This window comes from Falco rusticolus, chromosome 1, assembly GCF_015220075.1.
Source record: "Falco rusticolus isolate bFalRus1 chromosome 1, bFalRus1.pri, whole genome shotgun sequence".
In the NCBI taxonomy this organism is placed as follows: Eukaryota; Metazoa; Chordata; class Aves; order Falconiformes; family Falconidae; genus Falco; species Falco rusticolus.
Genome location: NC_051187.1, coordinates 13,361,948 through 13,386,296, shown reverse-complemented (window position 1 = coordinate 13,386,296; position 24,349 = coordinate 13,361,948). Strand labels below are relative to the sequence as shown.

General features: G+C 53.9%; 1 protein-coding gene across 3 annotated transcripts in view; it reads left to right on the top strand.

Annotated features, from left to right (window-relative positions):
- The window catches only part of MGAT5B (alpha-1,6-mannosylglycoprotein 6-beta-N-acetylglucosaminyltransferase B), a 70,621-nt gene extending 55,487 nt beyond the window's left edge, over positions 1-15,134 (top strand). For 2 of the 3 annotated variants that reach the window (XM_037410514.1, XM_037410506.1), the window contains 6 exons: positions 1,768-1,923; positions 2,629-2,775; positions 4,362-4,478; positions 12,438-12,512; positions 13,076-13,350; positions 14,500-15,134. In XM_037410514.1, coding sequence (XP_037266411.1) covers positions 1,768-1,923; positions 2,629-2,775; positions 4,362-4,478; positions 12,438-12,512; positions 13,076-13,350; positions 14,500-14,698 — 969 coding nt within the window. In that variant the 3' untranslated portion in view covers positions 14,699-15,134. Of the gene's footprint in view, positions 1-1,767; positions 1,924-2,628; positions 2,776-4,361; positions 4,479-12,437; positions 12,513-13,075; positions 13,375-14,499 lie in introns of all 3 variants that reach the window. The other variant, XM_037410524.1, reaches the window with a different exon arrangement.
- Positions 15,135-24,349: the final 9,215 nt, after the last annotated feature.

Below are 24,349 nucleotides of genomic sequence, written 5' to 3'. Positions count from 1 at the left end.
AGGGCTGTATCTCCTCTCCATCCCCACCTTCCCTGGTTAGCGGCTCTGCCTTCACAGGAATGCCTGCGGTGGGCCAGAATCCAGCCATGCCATCTCCTGTTCACTGGTGTTTGTGGCTTTTTCATCACCTCCCATGTCTGACAGCAAATCCCTCCAGCATCTGCCTAGCCAGGGGCTCTCTGAAAGACCTACTGAAACCCCACAACATCTCATTTTAGGGGAAATGCCACATCTTGTCTTCTTTTTCTATCATTCCCATGCCCTTTCTTACTCAGAAGTTTCAGCTGAACATAGGTTAATTTGGGAAGGCACTAAAGAGAGTTAAAACCTCAGAACGCACATTTCCCTCCGTCCTTAGTACTATGAATGTTTGTTCCTTTTAGCCAGAATTCACAAATATCATCAGTTTCCCAAAAACTGCATATTTGAGGTAATTTATTACCGGGTGAAGGGGCTAGGGCTGTTTCTTGCTAGTGGCTGTTCCTCAAGACCAGGCTGCCTGGGCATTTCTTCACGTCTTGTGCCACCCCATGTAATAAAACAAGGGGGAAGAGGGGCTTTTCCTCATCTTGAGTGATTTTGAGGTCTAGGAAGGAAGAGAACACCTCCGTATTCTGGAGCTGGGTGTTTATTTACAAGCCTTGGATCAAGTGCTGTCTCCAGAGCAGGATCCTTTTTTGACATTTAGAAACATTTCATTAAACCTACCTTCCCATATTTCTCATTTCCCACCCCTCTGAACCTCTCACCTCTGGCTCGCAACAGGACCTGAAGTTTTAATAAGCTGGGAAAAGCTGTTTTCATCAGGCTGTTCCCCAGCTTCCATGGGTCAAAGCAACTCACGGTGCCCAGATGCAGTGGTGGCGGGGGCCTCCCATGCCAGCCCCACCACCGTGCAGGGGGATCGGTCCCCCCAGGTGATGCTCGGTGGTGCCAGGCGCTACGCAGGGACTATAAACTGTGTTTCGCTCCCATCTCCCCAAGCCCGTTGTATTAGGGAATTGATGTCAAAACCGTGCTGATTTGGGTGTTAGTGGCACTGTGGCCAGGGTTTCACCCTGCAGCCTCAATCCCACCAAAAGCACTTGGGTTTAGCCTTAGAGAAGTCCAGGGATACATGGCAGAGGGAAGAAATACAGTGTTCCGAGAGGCTTTAAGGTAACATAGGGAGTTTTTTCAAATTCCCCATTTATACCTCCTTACTCCCTCCCAGTCTTTGCTCTTTCAGGGCCTATTGCAGCACTGGAACAAGCTAAAAATGCAGTATCCAAAGGATGGTCCCTTTGTGGTTTTTCCAAGCAAAAAATTCTGCAGTAGAGGAATTGTTAAAATAAAAGGCTTCTTTGGAGAGCAAAAGGAGGAAAGCTTCCAAAAGAAGAAAACTGATGACCCCCTTAATTTTCCAAGTAGTGAAACAGGATTAAATTTAAGTGAGAAAATCCTGGGGACTTGTTACCTGGAATAAGAGGCCTTTAGCAAGCTCTGGTCTTTGGAAACTTCCCTCTGAACCTCTTGAAACCTTTAATTCATCAGCTCCAGAGTGGAAGTTGCCTGCAGAGACAGCAGGCAAGGCAGAGGCTTGAGGTGTTGATGTGCAGGGTGGTGGATCCCACCGTCATCCAGGCTCACTGGGAGCCTGGGGTGGTCCAGGACATGTGTCCGAGGGATGTGGAGAGGGGGATGCGGGTTTGGGGAGCAGGGGGTGGGGGGGGGGTTGCGGGCAGCTGCATCTCCTGGTGCTGTTCACACCCATGCCTTCGTCCCCAGGGCAAGGAAAAGTTCCTGACCATCCTCAACAAGTACATGGAGATCCATGGTACAGTTTATTATGAGACGCAGCGGCCGCCCGAGGTCCCAGCATTCGTGAAGAACCATGGGCTGCTGCCGCAGCACGAGTTCCAGCAGCTGCTGAGAAAGGCGAAGGTAGGTGAGGGCCAGACGGGGCGTCAGCAGACCCCGGCCTCTGCTAACCAGCCAGCAGTGAGGACTCAAACATAATTAAAGAAGGAGGTGGGGAGTGGGGAGAGGCGGTTATCTGCACTCCTCCCAGGCTGGCAGGCGCTATCAGCAGGGCTAATTAGCCAGGAGTAGAGCAGAGCACATAATTTCAAATCAAGATGTGTCTGATGAGTTTCTCCTTGCAGACTGCCCGCAGATGGAGCACAAAGTTTCCTCATTAATTCATTTATTGCTGAGCAGGGTGGGTCCCCCCTTCCCTCCACAGCTATGATAAAAATAAATGGGATTTGCAGAGGGAGTGTGCAGGGTGCAGGCACATCCCCGTCACCTTCAGCTGATGTCTGGGGGGGACGTTTTTGATTCACCAGCCCAAATGGCTTTGGCAAAGCAGTATTTCTCCATACAGGGCCAGTATGGTGGTCGTAGGCACCATGCGGGAACCTGCAGCTCCTGAACACCCCGTTGCTTTGCAGGGGTGGGCTGTGAGCCATGGAGCAGGGGGAGGTTTTAGCACATTTAAGCTATGGGGTGTTGAACTGCAAGGAGTTGCCTTAGAGGCTCGGTGTGCAGGGCCAGCGCGGCAGAGAGCGATGCTGGTGGGTTATTTGGGAGACTTTCGTATGGGCTTGGCCACGTTCACTCACCAGCTCACGGGCTTCTCCCTTGTAGCTCTTCATTGGCTTTGGGTTCCCCTACGAGGGTCCTGCCCCGCTGGAGGCCATCGCCAACGGCTGCGTTTTCCTGCAGGCACGTTTCAACCCCCCGCACAGCTCCCTCAACCACGAGTTCTTCCGTGGGAAGCCAACATCGAGAGAGGCAAGTCTGGCAGGAGGCGAGTGGATGGCCTGGATGGAGCCACTCCCTTTACACCAGGGTTCGGGACAGCCCGGGTGGAGCAGTAGCTAAATGGAGAGTTTTTTGGGTTTTTTGTGTGAAATCCCCTCCAAATGCAGAAGCGTGGGTACCTACAGACGGGGTCCCCTCTTCCATCCTCTCATCGTTTCCACCTGGAGCACTTGGGTGCAAGGGGACTTGCTGTGGGTTTGAGGTTGCAAAAGAGAAGGTGGTGCAGGAGACTTTTGCAGACCAAAACCCCCAGCTTCTTCCCCATCAGCCCAGATCCATGCACCCCCCATACCCTGCTCCCAAACTGGGGTGATGCTCCCCTGTTCATCCTTTTGTACACCCAGAGGGACACCAGGGCCTCTGTGGTGTGCAGGGGGGCAAAATCCCTCCCAGGCTTGCCTGTCACTGGGAATTCAATCTAAGTGAAGTAGGAACTCTTTAAAAGTTAAAGGGTTGAGAAAATAGCCTCTTTTATTATTAATAGAGTGGATAATGGAGTGCAACACTCACTCCTGCTGAGAAGGGCTTTGCTGGGGGACTCTGCGGCTCAGCCCTGCCACAGCCGAGCTCAGTGGCACCCATCATGGGGTGGGGGGCACTAGCCTGTCCTAGATCCCCATGTCTGTCCCATGCACCCCCCTAATCAGCTGCCAGTGTTAGCACCCATCCTGGGTGGGTGCTGTGATTGTGCTTTGGAGGCCGGAGTGAGGGCTGGGAAATGCCCCAGGGTGTTTATACACCAGGGGGAGGGAGGTGATCAAAACCAGTTGAGGAAAAAAATAGGAAAGGAGAGCAAGCTGGAGCATAAAATACAGAGCATGCACTGCTCTCCTCCTCCAGCTGGCAGGTTTTCAGGCCCCTCTGCACTGCTTCACAGTGCCCCCGAAACACCTCCTCTGCTCAGCATCCTCTCTTTTCCCTTCCTGAGAGGAGATCTGGGCTCTGGCTGCCTTGCAGCAGCGTGGGGCTGAAAAGGCAGCTCTGGGGCTGAAATCAAAGAAGTAGATCCCCAAAAATTGCCTGGTGAGGGGCGGGTGGCTGTGAGTATCAGTGCGTAGGGCTGCCTGTGGCATCAGGGTGATACAGCTTCCAGCGCCGCTTTCTCCTGGTGCCAGACTTTCCTGGCTTTCAGTGGTGATGGATTTTCTGTCTGCCTTGTTTCTGGATTTAGCAAACCTGGGAGACATGGTGCCTTCACAGACCTTGCTGGTTTGGTCTATTTTTGCCACTCCAGACCTGCAGATGGCTCGGGTCAAGGTTACATTGTACCTGTATTACAAAGGCAGAGATATTCAGGGCTATGGAGGCGATTTCAGTGTTGATGGGAATGGAGCATCCCAACCCAGCAGGAATTTTAGAGCATCAGCCTGAGGCTGGGGGGCAGCTGGCTTCAGAGGCAGGCTTTTTCCAGCATGTCCCTATGTGCAATGGGTTAAAACCCAACTGTGTGTCTGCGCCAGAGCCTGCTGCTTCTCTCTGCCATCATGGCTGTGAGCGGTACACAGCAGCCGTTCTGGCAGGGATTGCAAAAACCAGCTCCCGCTACTGTGTTTTAGGTGTCCTCCCAACACCCATATGCTGAAGACTTCATCGGGAAGCCGCACGTGTGGACTGTCGACTACAATAACTCCGAAGAGTTTGAAGCTGCTATCAAAACTATCGTGAGGACCCAGGTACGGCTCGGAGGTGGTGGTGGGGCTATGTCCCCACTACTGGGTTTGCAGGGATAGGTATCAGCAGTGGTTGCTGGTGCCTGGCTCTCCCTTTCAAGCATTGGTTGCTTTTCCTTCCTTGGTTCCCCTTTGAAATTATTTGCATGTGCAAGGCAGAAATCTTCCTCTCCTGCATCTTCGGGGGCATGCGTGCTCCCACCTTACTTTGGTACCAAGTGTGGTAGGTGCTTCCCTAGGGCAGAGCTGTGCCTTTGAGGGATCCCCCGGGAATCCTCCGGGCAGAGCCAGAGCAAGGGGAAGCTAAGATAAGGGAGATGAGGTTTGGGAGCAGGAGGGTGAGGTTGCTGGAGATGCACGGCACTGCTGGGACCTGGCATGAAGCAAGGATAAACCCGGAGAGCATCTCTATGCATGTACCCGGAGAGTTGCAGACCTGTGCACCTGCTGTTCCCACATTTCACTGTTTATCATTATCATTTGGATTGAGCAAATCAATAGGAGGAGCGCCAGGAGTTGCCTCTGTGAAGGATGAAGGGATGTAAGGAAGGAGGGGGATGCAGGGACCCCCTGGGAAGGCAGCGCTCCCGCTGCGCCTGCCCTGGAAAAGCTCCCTCATGAATATTTACCTCCTGCCCTGTGGCAGGAGCCTTTCAAGTTGTCCAAATTATTAAAGTCAATTTTCCTGGAGGGGAGGAAAGTGCTGATAGCCGTTTTGCGTGCAATTTGCTTCGCTTGGGATGAGCCGTCCCCTCGTGAGGATGGTGATGTGCTGTGAAACTGGGGCTCTGCATCAGGCTGTGGGTGTCTGGGGTTCGTGGTGCTGGGGGGGACTGGGGTGATGGTGGCCAGAGAGGTGTCATTCTTGCTTTTTCCTGCATTAGAGGCTGCAGAGGCTGGTGTCTGTCACAGTTTGGGGACTTTATTCAGCTGATGTGGCCATGCCATCTGCCTAGGTCTCACAGCTTATTGCCCCAGTGATTGCCGCAGTGATTCACCTTGTGCTGATTTTCTCTATGAGTTTGCAAAGACCAAACAAACCCAACTTACGAAAACAGTTGTTGTTTTGCACATTCATTCCCATATCTCCATTAAAATTAAATTAAAAATAATTACATCCCTGCTGCTGTGCTGCCGGGCCAGCTGTTAGTGCTTGACCCTCCACCATCTGAGCTGAAGAGATGGCAACACTGCAGGTGGGTGGCCGGGAGCTGCTGCTCTCTGTTTCAGGAGACAAAAAGAGATTTTCAGTTTTTCCAGAAAGGATAAAGAAAATAGTGAAGTCTGGTGCTGCCATGCTACTAAAAAAATTTAAAAATGATGGAGGATTAAAGGGTGGGGGAAAGGACTCTGCTGGCTCCTGAGCAGCTGTGCTGTGCTGCAGTGTCGACTGGATGTGGACCAGGTTGTTTAGATGCTTAACGATAATGTCTGGTTAAAAAGAAAAGAAGAAAAAAGGTTTTAGGAAAGGATTTGGTGGTGTGATAGGCACCATGCAGGAGGAACGGGTGTGGGGACCTGCCGTTCCCAGCACCAGGTGCTCGCCCAGTGCGTGCCACTGCTGTGCCGATTCCTGTTTTGCCCAAAGACAAGCTCCCGTCTCGGCTTTTCTCCCCGTTCCCACTCTTCATGTCGATGCAGCTGTGGTACGGTCACAACACATGCTACCTCCCTCCCTTAATTAACATTCCTTCAGTTGCTGAACAGCTGATGGAGGGCAGGGGAAGCAGAGCTGGAAGGAGGGTGCCCACACGCCAGCGCGGTCCGACAGCTGCCTGTGCGGCCAGGCTGCCATGGCCAGGCATCCCGGGGCAGCTGCTTTCTCTTCTCCATTCCAGCGTGACACCATGTATAGTCAGAGAAACTCTCTCTTATGGGTCCACAGGGTAGCTAAAGCTGCCACCCATCTTTGCGGGTCCAGGGACCCCACCCTGAGGTCCCCTCCCACGGAGCATCCCGACCGCTGCAATTAGCCTCGGCTGCTGGGAGGCTGAAGACTTAAATTTGTCTCAGATGATAAAACAAGGCGCTGACATCCCGCTTGCATTAAAAGCGTGCAGTCGTTCTGGAGCAAAGTTATTCCTTCCCACCAAGAGGCGTGCTGGTTTAATCTCCAACTCACCTCTCTGGGTTTTTTTAAAGATATTGTATAAATCCTCCTGAAGCAGAGCAGGGACTGTGAATAACTCACAGCAACTTTTTTTTTCCCCCTCCTTTTTTTCCCCTTTTTATCTTTTAAATAGAAAGGTCTGCTTTATTAGAGATGCTGTCAAGGCAATTAAGCTTAAAAATTGACCTACCTTACAGGTTTAAAAGCCTTATTATGGGCTTTGGCTTCAGGGATCCCTTGGTGTCTTGTCTTTAAAGTACTGTTTGTTACAGCAGGACTTGAAAACAAGGGCATTAGCAGGAGGAGCGGCAGAAAGCTGGTGGCTGGGCAGTTTAATGTGGCTGTTCCCAGCCAGGCACTGGAGCTCAGAGAAACTATTTTACTGATGCCTTTTTTTCCCCCAAAGTGAAAATGGGGTGTTTCATTATCAGAATATCTAAAAAATGTGTCTGTGTTTCAGAATAACCACCGTCAATTTATTTTTCCAGTCAAAACATTTCATTTCAACATTACTGGAATGAAATAGTATGTTTTTGTTTCCCATCTGCCTGCCTTTGTTTAAAAATACCCTGCCATTTTATTGAAAGGACGGCTTGTATCTGAAATGATGTATTTCCCTTTGCTTCACCAACCCAAACAGATTGCTGAACCTGAAACACAGCATTTTTCCTGGCCTTGATGGGTGGAAGCATTAGAAATTGAAAACTGACCTGAAAAGGATATTTCTTTTCTTTTTTTTTCTTTTCTTTGTTGTTGTTGTTGTTGTGCAACTGAAAAATCACTTATCCCACAGCTTTAGTTTTGCATCTTCCAGGCAAAAGTCAGGAAAACATTTTTGGGGATATGGGATATTGTGGGAAGCTGTGAGGTGTCTCCTTTGCTCTGCCTCTGCCAACAGCTTTTCCTGGCAGCAGCTGTGCCGTGCTGGGTGCTGGGATCCAGGGTCCGGGGTGCTGGGAACCCCTGAGAGCCTTTGGGAAGCTGCTTTTATCAACCCGGTAGTATTTCTGATACAGTCAAGCTGACAAACAAGCTTGCCTTGGCTTAGAGCATAGTGGCTCTGGGGAGTTTGCTGAGGCCTCAGCAATATTTTAGTATTATTTGCAGCTGCCCCAGCCTGCCCGCGGCTCCCTGGCCAGGTGGCTGCTGGCCTGGCTGTACAGCCGTCCTGGTGGACCTCCAGGTGGGATGTGCCATCCTTACAGCTACAGCCTTGCCCCAGCTCCAGCCCGGCTGGCAGAGCTTCCTTTGGTGTGTTTGGAGCCGGCCGGGTCTGCTGGCAGGGCTGGCTGCTGTCTATGTGCAAATAAAGCCGCTGAGATGCAGCCAGTGTCCTTCACCAACCTCGATGTGCTTGAAAGAAACTTCTTTCTGGAGAAGGATCTGAGTCATGGTTTACACATGGCTTGGGTTAGCAAAATCATAGAATCATTTATGTTGGAAAAGACCTCTGAAATTGTCAAGTCCAACTGTTAACCCAGCACTGCCAAGTCCATCACCATACCACATCCCTCAGCACTGCATCTGTGCATCTTCTGAGCATCTCCAGGGATGGTGACCCCACCACCTCCCTGGGCAGCCTGTCCCAGTGCCTGGCCACCCTTCCAGTGAAGTTTTTCCTACTATCCAGTCTAAACCTGCCCTGGCACAACCTGAGGCCGTTCCCTCTCGCCCTGTCGCTTGTTACCTGGGAGAAGAGGCCAACCCCCCCCCTGCACCCCCCTGTCAGGCACCTGCAGAGAGCGATCAGGGCCCCCCTGAGCCCCCTCCTCTCCAAGCTGAGCCCCCCCCAGCTCCCCCCTGAGCCCCCCCTCAGCCTGGTGCCCCAGCCCCTTCCCCAGCCCCCTGCCCGTCCCTGGACACGCTCCAGCCCCTCTGTGTCCCCCTGGCAGTGGGGGGCCAGAGCTGAGCCCAGGGCTCGGGGGGCGCGGCTGACCGGTGCCCAGCGCAGGGGGATGGGCACTGCCCCGGTCCTGCTGGCCACGCTGTTTCGGATGCCAGCCAGGGGCTGCTGGCCTCCTTGGCCACCTGGGCACACAGATGGCTCATGCCCAGCCGGCTGTGAACCAGCACCCCCAGGCCCTTTCCCACTGGGCAGCTTCCCAGCCCCCTGCCCCCGGCCCGCAGCTGCCTGGGGCTGGTGTGACCCACGGGCAGGACCCAGCACGGAGCCCTGTTGACCCTCACGCACTTGGCCTCAGCCCATCGGTCCAGCCCGCCCAGACCCCCCTGCAGAGCCTCCTGCCCCCCTGCAGATCAGCACTCCCACCCCGCTTGGTGTCATCTGCGAACTGATGCCTACGAGTCCCTCCTCCAGATTGTTGATAAAGACGTTCAACAGGGCTGGCCCCAGCACGGAGCCCTGGGGAACACCGCTGTGCCCGCCGCCAGCGGCTGTGACCCCATGCACCACCATGCCTTGGGCTCAGCTGTCCGGGCAGCTTTTTACCCACCCATGGAGCAGACCCATCCAAGCCACCCCCCAAGCCAGAAGAGCTGTCCAAGCCTCACCCTGAGGAAAAGCCCTTGTGCACCCCTCCCTTGTCCTTTTGCAGGTGGCACCCGCTCCAGGTCACCCTGCAGCTGCTGGGGAAGGCTTTTGGCAAGCTGTGCCTCTGCCATTCATCCCCCCTTGGAGCAGTTTTGCGTTTCACTGCTGGCTTGCATCCCTGACCTGTTTGTAAGGAAAATTGAAATCATGGAATCACCAAACCCCTCCAGCTCAGAGATCAAATCCTGGCACAGTTGCACGGGGCCAAGACGCAAATTGTGTCCCCCAGGGAAAGGTGATGCCAGGAGGCTTGTCCTCATGATGGATTATGGCCATTAGCCACGGGTTAGAGATTGGAGAAGGAGAGAGGTTTGCAGGTACCACCATTTTCTTAGCCTTCACCTTTTTCATCTATTGTCAAAAATAGTCCTTGCACAAGCAATTTAATAGACCCAATATTCTGATGTAGTGAAGGGAGAAGGCTTCATTATATTAAAGTCAAACATACAGGAATATAATGGAAAATTATACATTTCAGACTATGCTTGAAAGAGCGGCGTATTAAACATCACAGCGAAAATAGCTGGTTAAAATGTTCCCAGCCTGCTGTTACGTGCTGGTAGAGAATGGCATTATTTTTCTACTTACTTGTCTGAGGACGTTTGGATTTTTTTTTTTTCCTTTCTTTTCCTTTTGAGCGAGGGAGACTTACTGCTCTTTTCAGCTCTGGGATTCCTGCTGGAGATTATAAAACCAGGGCTCTTATGGAGGTATCCCCATGGGGCATCAGTAACTCCCCATTTGGCTGGTGGAGAGCTCTGGTCCTGTGTTCCCCACTGATGCCTGGGGGAAAGGATGGCAAAGTTCCATCTTCACCGCCCCCTCTGCTCCCTCCCGTGGCATCCAGTGCATCGCTCCACTGGGCAGCGGGATGCTGTGGTCCCCACCTCAGAGCCCCCCTCCTCCTCCTCCCTCCCAGGGCTCTGGAGAGATCCTGAGCTCCCAGTGTGGGGAGTGGCATTAACGATACGGCTGTCAAGAGGAGGCCAAGCCTGTCAGATTTTAATTAAACAATTACCTTCTCAAAATTGGCATTTTCTGTCAGTCCTGGGTGCAGGAGCTGAATCCTAACGAGCTTGGGAAAGTGGAGCAGGGGGAAATGACAGCCTCTGTGGGAGCCCCCAGATGAGGGGGGCACATAGAGGTGTTGGGGCTGGAGGAGCGGGGGCTGCAGCCTCCTGATGCTCCTGGACCCCAGAGGGCTCCCAGGAGCCTGCGGGCAGGTGAGATTGTGCCCAGAACATCACCTCCAGCTACATGTGCCAGTACAAGGAGGTTTTCTGCCTCCACCTGGCTGTGGATGTGCTGCATCCCACTGGGTACCACAGCAGTATTTTGGGGGAAAGAGACTGTTTTACAGAATTACATCTGCACCATGCCTGGTGTGATGGGGTCCTGGGAAAAGCCCCCCCCGGCATTGCGGCCATGAAAGCAGTTGTAAGGTGAGACTGAGCACTGGTGGTGCTGAGCAAGGGGGGTTTGTCTCCCCCCTGAATGGGTGCCAGGCAGCACCCAGCACCCTGCCTGGCTCAGGCTCTGTGTGACCCAGATGGGCAGTTCTGCTCTGTGGAGGACTCTACCCCAGTTAACTGAGCACCCATCAGCGATTCAGAGCCAAGAATTGCTTGTCATTGTGTCAGCCCTGATTAGCGTGCACATCTGTAATTAGATGGAGCAGCTGTGATTTCCAGCCTGGCTGAGATCTCAGGTGGGGTATTTATGGCAGGGAGATGCTTAGAGTGATCTTCTCGGCAGAGTGAGCCTTTGAGCTTGGGTTTGATGGGTACTACAAAAGCAGCTAGCTGTTCTGGAGGCGCAGAGCTCAGAAAATGGAAGAAATGGTGTTTTCTGGATTAATTACCTTTAGGGTATTCTTGCTTATAATCCTTTTACATGAAGCTTTGCAGAGATGCACGGGGGGAAAGGGGGGGGGGGGGGCGAGGACCAGACCCTTCCACGTGCCACCGTCTGCATCTCATGTAACATCTCTCTGGAAAAATAAGGGAGTATGGAAAAATCTGTCCTCCCAGGGCAGAAATTTCCTTTAAAAATTATTTGTTCCAGAAGAAGGGGGTGGATCAATGACATAGCCGTCCTGGCCATGCTCTTCCCCTGGGGAAAATCACTGTTGACTCTGGGGCAACAGCTGTGCGCTGGCACTGCTGGAGGGCAGTGAGCTCAGCTGCCTGCTTCTGCCTGCTTCTGCCTGCTTCTGCCTGCTCGCCCGGAACCTGTGCTCTCGGTGTGCCAGGGATATGCTTGTTTGGGGGATGCTGCTGAGTCGCTGTGTAGAGAAGGGGGTTTCCATGCCAGGACCCAAGGGTGGCTCTTGGGACAGGGAGATGTGACGTCAGGAAGAGAGCACTGGCAGAAATCTCCCGAAGACCTGCAGTGTTTTGTAACCCACACTAAAAATACACCATGGTTTAAGTGCCGCTGGCTCTGTAAAAATAGCAGTTATCAATGTGGGGGTGCAGCACCGGCATGTACATACGTGGGCATTAACATTTCCTCCATTCCAGTGTGTACCCGGCTGCTGCATCCCTGCCCTGTCCCAGCCTGTGCCGGCGGCAGCGGGGAGCACCAAGCCTCTGGGACTGGGCTTCCACCCCATCACAGCCATCTGCCCTGGGCAGCAAACCCTCAGTGAAGTGGCAGTGGGAGAAGAGTGATTTTTGTTCCTATGTTGTGCACAGCCAGTCCCAGCCCTGGGCTTTTCACCGGCCAGTTTGGTGGGTTGCAGTACCGGGGCAGCAAAGCCTGGACCTTCCTCTGAGCAAGCAGAGCCGTGCTGAGGTCAGAGCACACAGGAGCAGAGGAACAGAGGATGCTGGACCAGACCCAGGGCACCAACCAGGATTAGCCTGGCATCTTTACCAGTCTTAACTACACCCCTCTACTTTAAGATTACCCCCCCCCCCCAGCCCCTTGCCTGCATTTGCGGAGTGTTTCTTGGGCTGAAACAGTTCATACTTTAATTGGAAGTGACCTATTGCTTAAAAAACGATTTTATTTTATAACGTGCCAAAACCGAAGAAAAGTGAGACTAAAATGGAACAGGGTAACTTCATTGTCACCGATACATGGGATGAATCAAAATTAATCCTTCACCCTCTTTCTCTAGTGCTTTATGGCTTGTGAAGTTTTTCCAGCCCTACTTTTATGCTCTGCTTGCTTTGGTGGACAGACACGAGCCGTGGGCTTCGGTGGTTGGGGCACTGCTGTCCCAGGCCACCGGTCCCAGTGGGGGGACAAGGCTGTCCCTGCTTGCTGCCTGTGCTCTGCTCTTCCCCCTTCACAGGTGGACCCTTACCTGCCTTATGAGTACACCTGCGAGGGGATGCTGGAGCGAATCCACGCCTACATTCAGCACCAGGTTGGGGAGCATCCCTGTCCTCCCTGGGGGAGCATCCCTGTCCTGCCTGGGGAATCATCCCTGTCCTCCCTGGGGAGACGTCCCTGTCCTCCCTGGGGGAGCATCCCTGTCCTCCCTGGGGAACCGTCCCTGTTCTGCCATGAGTCTGTTCCTGTTCCTCTGGGTAAGTAACCACTGAGCCAGTGCAGCTCCCCAGCGTGGCACCCCGGGTCCCAGCCCTGTGCAGCTGGTGGCCTAATTGAAGAGAGCACCAGGAGATGGGGGCTGGGGGAGATTTGCCATGAACCAAAGACACAGGGGGGGTGGTTGCAAGTAGCTGGAGGTAATGAGTCTGGGTCAAGACCTTTCTGCTGCAGAAAGTAAGGTAGCGTTGGGAGAAGAGGGGGTTGATGCCTTCATCTTCCACAGCAGGGGATGCCATCTATGCATGCAGGTGACCTCAACCTGAGAAGCAAACTCAGCAGCCCAAGTGTCCTTCTGTCCCACCATCACCCTCCCTTCTCCATCCCCAACATCTCACCCTGTCCCTCTGGACACTGACCCACTGTCTTTTCTCCCACCAGGATTTCTGCACCACGTCGTCTCCTCCACTGCCTCCCAAGGCCAAGAGTCCTGCTATGCAAAGCCCTCCGAGCCCACTGGCCCTGTCCCCCAATGCCACTCACCTGGTGTGGTCCCCCAGTGCCAGCTGGGACCCCCACGCCTGGCCCCCAGTGGGCTCGCTGCAGGTGTGGGTGTCGGAGACCCAGCACGCCTGCACTGAGACGTGCCGGCGGCACGGGCTGGTCTGTGAGCCCACCTTCTTCAGATTCCTCAACAAGAAGGAGGTGTTTCTCCAGTGAGTTGTGACCTTCACAGCAAGGTGGTGGTGGGGACCATCAGCTGGATGATCCCTTTGCTCCCCCCATCCCCAGCACCCATTTTCCTCATGTCCTCCTTGCTGAAATCCCATTGAGGTGCCTTCATGCACAAGGCAGTGCAGGCAGGGTGCTGCCGGAGAGCAGCCCGTTGCTTGCATGTGTTGGCCTTGACCAGCTTCACACTTCAGAAGGCAACAATAGCCTTTCCAGGCACGTTTCCATCTCTCCCTCACCCCGTTCCTCTCCACCTCCTCCGAGCTCTCTCCCTTTCTCTCTTTTTTTTATAATCTTTCTTTATAAAACTGCATTTTGAACACACAGCGGTGAAGTTTTAATAGAGTATAAATCTGCCACCAAGCTCCATGCTGCTCTATGGGCAATTAAAATGCGAGCATTACTATTGCTATTATGCTGGTCAGGCAGGTGCTGTGAATCCCAGTGACATTTTTATGCGATAAATTAGGGCTGGGGCTTGGATTTCACCCTCCCCTCCATGCCCCACTCCAGACTTTAAAATGAGCTTGTTCAGGGACTCACCAGTTGAGAGGGGTTGGTGGGAGGGCGATGCCAGCACTGCCTCTCTGTCTGCTGGCATGGGCATGGGTGGTAGGAGAGGGATGCTGAGATCCGCACTGGGCATTTCTGCTGCTCCTCGGGGCATTTGGTGATGCCCACCCCAGTTCTGCTGGCTGATCCAGGCTAGCAGGGGGCACGTGGGCATCTGTTGAACTGGTGTGCTTTTGTGTAGGGGATGTTAGCTGCTGTGGAAGGTGTCCACGAGAGTGGACAGGCTTGTTGGTCAGTGGGGGGATATAAAAGATTTGGGTGGATTTTTGTGCATGATTTCCTAAGCCATCCCTGGCCCTCATGAGGGTCGGGGTGGTCTCTGGGCTGCAGGGCTGCGTTGCAAGAGTCACCGCTGCCTGCATGGTGTGTTGGGCTGGTAATAAGCCAGCCAGGGGGTGCCAAGCAGAGCACTTACGGTTCCTGGTGCAACCAGCAAAGATCTGCCCCAACGCTTAGGGAAGGAACCTCCCCGGGAAGGACAGAACAGCACTAAAAACCCTTCAGTGAAACCTCAGGCAGCCTCCTCACCTGAACTGACCCACCTTTGTCTTTGTTTCCAGGCTCAGCATCACCTGCGACAGCACCGAGTATGAGATGAACCATCTTTACCCAGCAGTGGCTGAGAACGTCCACGAGTGCTACCTCCAGAAGGAGCCACTGCTCTTCAGCTGCGCGGGCTACAACACCAAGTACCGGCGCCTCTGCCCATGCCGCGACTACCGCAAAGGACAAGTGGCTCTGTGCAGGGACTGCTTGTGACTTGGTGTGTGTGTGTCCCGTGTTTGCGACATGCAACGTGTAACGAGTGGCTTTCTCAAAGCTTCTGCAATAGCTGGAGGTGGGACAGGTCCCTCTTGGCGGGTGAGCCAGGGGTGTCGGACGCTGGGGGTTGTTTCATCCGCCAGTCAACTGTGAGTGACCGTGTCCTGATGTTTGGTTTCATTTTCTTCTCGAGGAGCATCATCGGACCGCATCCGAACCCACCTGGACCTGGTGGCACTGGGGTGGGGTGGTGGGGAGGAGGGGGGGGGGCAGGGACACCCCTCTCCTCCTCTGGCAACAGGACAAGCCACCAGCAGACTGCAGTTTCAGGGTTTTCATCTTCTTCAAGCATCCTAGGTTGTTTTATTTATTGATTTATTTTTTTTTAACCCTCCCCATGACAAGTGGTAAATTAAAGGGGAAGCAACACCCAGCCTTTCTGTGGGAGTTATTGGGCAGAGCTGTGCTGGGGGGCACAGGGAGGCTGCCGGTGCCTGCCTTGGCTGTGGGGCTGGGGGGAGCCTGAGAAGAGTGGCTGGGCTGGAGGGACACAGTGGGGTCTGTCCCCCTGGTGTCCCCAGGAAGAGCCAGCAGGGGCTGGATGGCCCCCAGACTGTCCCTGGGAAGCGAGGGGCAGGATGGGGCTGGGGAGGGCTCCCAGGAGGGATGCTGGACCCCGCAGCGATGCTGCTGGCAGGGCAGAGGTGCCCAAAGTGAGCCCCCCCAGCCCCCCGTGGTTCTCTGCTCTCTTCTGGGCTGTGCATGGAGCTGTACATCCCTCAGGGACTGAGGCACTGGAGGTGATGGCGGGGGCTTGGGGCTGTACATCCCTCGGGGACCGAGGCACCAGAGGTGACGGTGGGGGCACGGGGCTGCTCAGGGTTCAAGTGAGCAGGCAGGAGGACGTGCTGCAGCAGCTGAGCGGAACTGCCGGTGGGCACAGACCGAGGCCAGGGAAAGGGGGCAGCTCAGCAGCTGTGAAAGCAACATCACATCTCTGCATGCCCCAGATGTTGCAGCCACCGGAAGAGGTGAGCCCCAAGCAACCCCCTTCCATGTGTGGTCTTTGCTTTTTTAACCTTTCTTTATGACATTCATCTCACTTCAGGGGAGCTCTCACTGCTTCCTATATTTCCCCTCCCGGCACATCCCCTTGCTGGGTGGGTGCTGGCTGGGGTGGCCTGGGTGGGTTTTGTAGTGTTGCTCCCCGCAGCCAGGCTGCCAGTGTCTTGCTGTAAGGTTGGTACTCAGCCCTCCTGCTGCTTGGAAGCATTTGATGGTGAGACTCCTGCATCCCATAAAACACGTGGCTGGGAAATTGTGAGCTGGAAACTCCCTCCCAGCCCTTCCCTGCCTGGAAGAGCCCCTGGCCCAGCAGGCGAGGGAGGCTGGTGGGCTGGCAGCCTGTCCTGGCAATGTCACTGCAGGGTCCCAGGCCCTGGCATGCTTGTCCCCCACGGCTCGAAGTGACTGATGGAGAGCAGTGGCATGGCAGGATGAGTGCATGAGGTCTCCTCTTTGACCCAGCCATTTGCTGCAGCTGTGCCATGTGGTCCTGGCACCTCCAGCCTGTCCTCCCCATGACTTGGTGTCTTGCAGCCAGGTTTTGGGAGAAAATCGGATTTCTTCAGCTGTGCAACAGCATCAGACAGACCTCAGGCTTCCCCTGCTCCCCTTGCCATCTCCTCGCTCTGGCTCTGGGAAGGGGAACACTGCAGGGTGCTCCTGACCTCTGGGCATCCCTTTGGCTGAGCCTGCGAGCCCACCACGGTGAGAACGGCCGCATCCTGCACTCAATGAGGCAGGAGCTGGAGACTGCTGTTATCCCAGAGCAGTTTGTCATCTTCAGCACAAAATTGCATAGGCAGCCTCCGTCCTGCCTGCGACACCAGACAAGAGGAAGGATTGATTAAGTAATTTCTGTGTCTTGCAGCCAGCATGTGTATAAATATGTGTCTCTTTGCAGAGCTGAACAACTGTACCTTGTGCCTTTCTACGGCACTTTTCATCTCGGTCTCAAAGCATCACCTGGCAAACGCTCCCGCCCTGCTCGCCCAGCTGCTGTGAGCACTGGCTGGGCAGGAGCTGGCCTGTGAGAGGCACGGGGGGGTTGCAAGCAGGAATCACCAGCGATTCACCTCCCAGGGTTGTAAGGACCAAATAAAACCTGGTTTTATAGGATATCTAAGCGAGCTTTAGAGACCAAGATGCTCGGGATGCCTGCGGAGACAGTGCTCACTGCACCAGCTCCCTGGGCAGCTTTCGCCACCGGTTCTGCTCAGCTGCTTTTAAAATATCCTTCACCTATCGGCAGCCCAGCGCCTGCCTCCCACGGCGGAGTCCCAATTATCCCCTGGCAGCAGCATTTTTGTGCAAGCTGAAATACAAGGCAGCTGGCTCACCTTCGTTGCTGTCGTGGGAAATAATGATCTGTCTGGAACTTTGCTGGATCTCGAGCCAGCCTGTAAATTTGGGTGATAGGGCTGAGCAATGCTCTGGTACCACCTGTCACATCTCTGCCCTGTCAGCTGGTGCTGAGGTCTGCTCCTGGTGCTGCCCTGAGGGTGGGATGCTGCCTGGGGAAAAGCCTCTCTTGGTCTGTTGGTGATCGCACATCACTCGCAGATGCTTGATGTAACAGGGACCGGAGTGTGGGTGCTCAGGGCAGCTCCTCCTGCCTCATTCCATGTGGAGCCCCAGCTGCTGGGAGCAGGAGGATGCTTTGGTTTGTAAAATCCCATGTAGGGGCAAGGTGGGGTCTTGGCTGGTTTGGTAATACCAGTGCTGGGTATTAGCGGTGGCTTTGGGTGCAGAATTGGCACAAATTGTGTGGGGGGGTGCGTGTGCCAGGCCTGTGGGGCATACTGAGTCCTGGCACCCCGACACGGAGGTGGCAGCAGGGGATGGAACTACTGGGTCAGCAGCAGCTGCCAGAGGAGTTGGCATAAAAGAGAAGAGACTTTGTCACCTGGAAATGCTTTTTCTCTGCCTGTTTCTGTTCCTGAGCAATCGCTGGAGCATCTCGCTGCCTTCCCAAGCTCCTGCCCAAACAGGGCTCTGGTGCTTGCCCGGTCTCCCCGGCCAGGACATGTCCATCTGGAAGGGAGATCTGAGAGTGATACAGACATTAAAGTAACTTTTTATTTAGTAGGAGCACTGAAAGGGAAGCTGAGGCGCTGCTATATAAAAGATTCTTATTACCACAGCTAATTACAAAGAAGAAATCCCCAGTTGGGAGGGGGAAAAGAGGGGAAGAGTGTCAAAACTATGAATAAAATCAATTAAAAATCAAAAGAGGAGCTGTCACCTACACCCTCTGATGCTGGTGGATGGGACAGTTCATTTAACAACCAGAGCACGTGTGTGTGGAGCCCCTGGGATCTCCTTGGGGCAGGGAGGTGTGGACCTTTTGATGGCATCTCTGGTGTCATCCAGTAGGCAGAGCCTCCTGGAAGGTGTGTTTTTAAGCCTGTTTTCCTCTTCTGTTGGCTGTGAAACCAGGACAGGCATGTCTAAAGAATAATACTGTTCTGGAAATCTGTTTTCCGTACCTAGAAATGGAGCCAGGGGCAATTTTTGTTTCTGAGCCTCACTCTTCTTAGTAATTCCACTCAGAACTTTCTGGAGGTTTTGTGTGTCCCCCCCCCTGTTTTTAATGTTGATGGTATCGAAACCTTCCGCTGCCAGTGCGGCTGGGGCAGTGGGGGGGTCTGGCGGGAGGGCAGGTGGTCCCTGCCCTGGCATCCCCTCAGCATCCCGCTGCCAGCTGGGCGCATTGTCCCCTACAGAGGCTCAGCTCCTGGAACAGCAATCTGGGCTGTAAATCACAGCCGGAGGGAGGTAATAGGGCTGCTCAGCTCTTATCTGGGCCTTTATTAGGAAATCGTTAAACGGCTTTTCCCTCCTGATCCCCTGCTTATCAGCAGCCCGGTAAAATGGCAAATTGCATCCATGATGTGGACAGTCCAGGCAAGAGAAACCCATTTATTTCCCCTAACGGGTTTATTGCTAGATCAAGGAGCTGCTGAAGATGTAAGCACCAGTGGTTATTTCCCCAGGTGATGGATCTAGCTGCCACACAACCTCTGGTAACCAAAGCACGCCACCTGACAGGGATGTCTAATGGACCTGTGGTCAGGACTACTGGCTCATGTATTTCAAGGTCTTGCTTTAATTGAGTCCTGTCTCCCTGGTGTCACACTTTTTTTCTTTTTTTTTTTATTATTTTTCCCTCCTGTAGAAAGACTTCCCAAAATAAACTAATGCATTTAATCTCCTGTCCCCTTCCCTCATCTCTGCCTGCCTTTGGCAAAGCCAAAGCCATAAAGAAAGTTAACAAATTGAAAATCTGTCTTCAGACTTATCAAGTGAAAAAATAGAGAAATCTTTTGCCTTTTTTCTTTTTTTCTTCTTTCTTTTTCTTATTTTCCATTAGAAAGGACCTGCGGGGTGTGGGTGTGTATGTGTGTGTGAAACCCCCTTTCAAAGCTGTGGGGCTAAGTGTTCCCTTTTTTATCAGCTCGAGCAGTGATGCCCAGTGACACTCATTGTGGCTCGTTAGCGGAAAGCCGTTAAAACTCTGGATCGATATTTTCTCAGGAGAGATAGGGCCCATTCGATATTATTCCCTAGGCAGGCACAGAAATGCCAACGAGCCATCCACAAAGCAGAGCAAAAATGCTAAGGATGCAGCTTCTCCCGCCAGCACCCGTGGGGGAGCAGGACGTCCCCCAGCCTGGGCAGTGTGGGAGCCAAGCCAGGATCCAGCCCTCAGCATCCAGGTCTTCTGGAAAGGGGAATAAAATTAAAGGTTGGGAGGATGGGGAGAGGAGGGAGTGTTTTGGGGAGGCTTAGGTACCTCTGTGGGGCTTGACCTCCAGCCAGGGACTATGGGTGCAGGTGCCGCTGCTGCCTAAAGGGCCTCAGGAGGGCAAAAAATATATGAATAATGTGCCCATTGCCAACACTTGGCTGCTGACTTTGGAAAGCTGGGAGGAGAGGGGCTGGTGGGGTGCGCAGCCCCTCTCCTTGCTGTCCCTCAGAGGGTTTCCACTGCCTCTCACCCTCTGGAACCCAGCTCCCAGTAGAGGCCCACTGGAAACAGGACAAAGATTTGCTTTATTTGAAAGCAAGCTACCAGAAGTATCAGCTTTTCTATAAACACAAACCATAAACCAGGAATAACGATCTGCCCTAATTTAGTTCCTTTCATCTAAGGATTCAAAGCATCTGACATCATCTGTAAGAAATAAGGAAAGACTTTGCAACCTGCATGGAAATGCAGTTGTTTCAGAGGTGTGCGTGCAACTTTTTGCTGAACATTGTATCGCAACCCCTCACTCGGCAGCCCCAATCCTTTCCCAGCTTACCCCAGTTTCATCTTGCTGAGACTGGGACCTGGGAAGTCAGCCTGGAAATGGGTGATGTTCTTGCAGCTTGACGTGGTGCACAGCTGGCTTAGTGCTGTTGAGCTTGGAGGATTGTTTATTTAATCAATTAATTGAATTAATTAATTTTCAGGAGAGTGTTGAGAAAAATAATAGGAAGTGCCAGCAGCTCTGCCAGCTGTCTTGCTGCGGTGGGGACGGGCATGATCTGTACGTGTGGCTCAGGGGAGCGAGGTGAGCCCGGCTGGGCAGTGCTGGGGCAGATCACAGAGATCACAGAGATCACAGAGCCGTTTGGGTTGGAAGGGATCTTTAAAGGCCACCTCGTCCAACCCCCTGCCATGGGCAGGGACGCCCCCCACCAGCCCAGGGTGCTCCGAGCCCCGTCCAGCCTGGCCTTGAACCCTGCCAGGATGGGGCATTTCCCACCTCTCTGGGCAACCTGTGCCAGAGCTTCACCACCCTCGCTGTAAAAATGTCCTTCCTTACATGTAGTCTGAATCTATCTTCTTTCAGTTTAAAACCATTCCCCCTCGTCCTGTCGCTACAAGCCCAAGCCTGTCCCCATCTTTCTGATAAGCCCCCTTTAAGCACCGAAAGGCTGCAGTAAGGTCTCCCCGGAGCTGTCTCTTCTCCAGGCTGAACAGCCCCAACTCTCAGCCTGTCCTCACGGCAGGACGTCCCTGCTCCATCCCTCTGACCATTTTTGTGGCCTCCTCTGGACCCACTCCAAGGCCCATGTCTTGTACAGCAGTTGCAGCTGGGGAGAGCCTGGTTCACACCCCTCCAGCAGCGCTTTCCTCAGGCCAAGGTAAACCTGGCTGCCCTCCAACTGCGGTGCCTCCCTGTCCCTGTCCCTGCCAGCCCCACACCTCTGCTGTCCACCGAGCCCCCTGCATGTGCTTTGCCCCACGTCCTTTGCTCTCACCGAGCCTGGCACGCTGCGATTTCCTTCCAGCGTTTGCTCTGGAAACTGGGGAGGGTGTTGCACCCCTTCTACCTCCAAGGATCCAACCATGCAGTTGCATGCTTTGATGCAGCTGCAACAAAGATGTTCCTTGGCCACAGCCGTCCCCAGGCTCTTGCAACATTTCTGTTCTGCAAAGGCTTGTTCAGGCTTGGTGCTGTGGTTTGAGCCACTTTGGCTCCTGTCCCCAAATCTTGCCATCTCTCCATCTAGGTCAAACGAAGAGCAGCAACTGGGTGCTAAAGTGGAGCCTGGTGAGCTGTCACCAGCAGTGACAGTGCCACAGCAATCTCTGCATTATCACACGGTAGCAACCAGTCCTCTGCCCTTCCAGCTGTGGCCGTGCAGAGACTGGGCTTGGGAGCAAGAAGTTCGTAAAAGAAATCTGGGAAGCAACAGATTTCCACACCTAATTAACTCAACAAATTAATCCTAATTAGAAGCTGTAATTGGGATTATAGTGGTTAATCATCTTTCCCCCCAAGCAACAACTGCACTATCTGCCTTTATTATAAAAGCAGAGGACACGGAGTTATGCGTCCCTGACACCAAAGCTGTCACCGCTGCCACCCGGGCGCACCCTGGGGGGGATGGGATCAGGTCTAGTCCCCTCGCCATGCTGCTCCCCAGGCTGGGGGTAGGGGGAAGGCAGTACTGTGTGGCCCAGACCCCCCCATGACTTCCAGGGTGTGATGCACTGGATTGCATCATTGCTGCTTTTCCAAGAACACTGAGTTTGGCTGCTTGTGCTCCCGTTTAAGCAATTTGCTACCAAAAAAATTAAACTGCAGGGAGTTTTCATTGACTTTTTTTGTCCTTCTCCGCTGCTGCTTTATGCTAAAAAGAGCCTGAATGAAAACATCTGCTTGTTCTTCTTTTTCTGAGCACATTAATTAAGCAGCGTCCTCCTGTGATGAGTTGGTCCCAGCAGGAACATGGAGCAGTCCTTTCCTCCTGCACCGCTCTTGACAGCGTTTGCTGTCCCCCGGGTGCCGGTGGGCTCTGAACTCCTCGGGATCCCTGCAGCAGCTCAGGACTGAGCCCAGCCCCAGCTCCAACCCCCTTTCCCCCCGTTTCCCCCCACTGCTCCCTAGAGCCCACCCAGCAAAACCCCAACGTCTCTTCCCTGCACCCCTCTCCTGCTGGTGGGAGCTCCCGGGGAGCATCGCAGCCCAGCTTTGCTGTTACCTTGGGGAATTTGCTTTTGGGGCCGTGGGGTGAGAATTATACCCGGCAGCCACAACCCCCCTGCCTGCTTGCCTGCTGCCTGGTGCTGGGAAAGCTGCTGCCAGTGCCGGGTTGGTTTCAGGTCCTTTCCTGCCCTACCGAGGACTGGCTGGGCAGCTGAAAGGGGAACTCTTGGAGAGGCTTCACCCCAAGGGCTGGCTCCCAGCATGGCCCAAAGGGAATATCGGGTGCCCGGTGTGCAGGATGCACCAAAGCAGTTGGGCAAAGCACTATTAAATGCCCTGGAGAGCACAAACTTGCTGCAGCGGCCCCCAGAATGATTACTGGCAATATTTAGCAGTGCAGAAAATACAGGATTATGCTTCTTCTTACATTTGGCTCCGCTTTATCCAAAGCCACAGAGAACTTGTGCACAGCAGATCTCGGGGGTTATCTTCAATGAGAGCCTGTGTTGCTGCAGAGGAAAGGCGATGATCCTTGCATCCTACCTCAGCCACCCCGCATGCAGCCGGTGCTTTTGCACCTCCCCACCTCCAGCACTTGCCATCACCCACGAGGGGCTCAGTCCGGTTTTCTAGGTGCTATTTTCGTTGGGCGTTTTTGTTATAAGTGTCATTGAATGGGAAAAATAAAAAGTCGAGGACTCCAGTGGTATTTTTAGTCCCGTATCGGTGACTAGCTTGAAATCCTCAACAGGACTGTAAAAAAAAAATTAATCTGCATCTGCTGTGCATCATTTTTACAAAGCTTGTCTCCTTCTACCAGAGGGATGGTTTACAACCCTGCTTGTCTCAGTTTGAGAGAGCGCCAAGTACCTGCCAGGCAGCCCCAGCTACAGCAGACAGCAGCAGGAAACCATCAGGGATGGGGGTGAGCAGGAGGCAGAAGGAAGAAAAATTATTGTTGTCTCTCGTTGAGTTTGCAGCAAGCTTGTGCCCCATCTGGCTACTCAGGTATGTGGGCAGATGCTGTCTGTGCAGGTGTAGCAAGCTGCACTGGTTGTGCTGGTTTTCTTACAAGGCAGAGCTCCTGGGGTGAACTGGGGGAGCTGCTGGGAACCTGGGAGATGCTCTCAAGCTGAAGTGAGCTGCTGTGGGAACCCTTGAGCAGCACCCCACCACCCTGGATGGGGAAGGAGAAGCCTTATTGCCATGGAGACTGATGAGAGAGTTGAAAACTAGCTGCCATGGAAACCAGTTTGGGAATCTGTGGGGCCAGCCCGCCAGGCTGGTCCCTGGCTCGTGGGGATGGTGTGGTCCATGCAGCATGGGATGACTGGGACCTTCAGGTGCTCCAGAGCAGGTCTGGGCCCCACTGCAACCCCCAGATGGGCTACTAGGGGGCCAAACTGGAGCAACCTGGCCCCAAACTGGGGAACCGAGCAGCTCAAACTGGAGTGATGTGGGCTGGTGGGGAAAGAGCTGATGGATATTTCTGGGCTTTCAGCCACACAACACTCAGGACTGTGAATTGTGCAGAAAGATGAACATTAAAGTGACCGGGGGTGGAAATGCAGCAGGAGACACATCTCCTGAGAGAAATGACATGGAGGCTGGGCGGGAAGGGCAGGACTGGGACAAGGGGTTGGTGAGAGCAATGGGAGGGATGGGGGATGCTCTCGGTGGAGCAGCAGGAGGGATGGGGGGGTGCTTTCAGCTTGGCAGCAGTGAGGTGATGTGAATAGCCCTGAATAGCTCTTCCTCCCCACCCAGACCCAATAAAGGATCTCGTGTTTGGGTTCTGTGTTTATTTTGTTTCCTAAAATAGGACTTTGGGAAAACACGGGAAGCCTCATCACCCCCAGGCTGAGCCTTTGCAAGAGAGAGATGCCCTCAGTGGGGACCGAGGTGGCTTTTGTCAGCCCTCCCACGGGCCATGCTCGCTGTGCCGTGCAGCAGCGTTTTAAACAGGATGCCTCCATGCCCTTCCAGCCTTGCTCCTGGCACGGAGCGGGCTGGCACACCTGGGCTGGTGGGTCTGAGGGTCACCTCCCCAGCACCCATGGCAGAGGAGAAGCAGCTCTGCCTTGTCTCACCGTGCCCCCTCCGCACCTTTCCCCTGCACCCAGCAGCATCTCCCGGCCAGCAGCTGGCAGAAGGGTCCTCC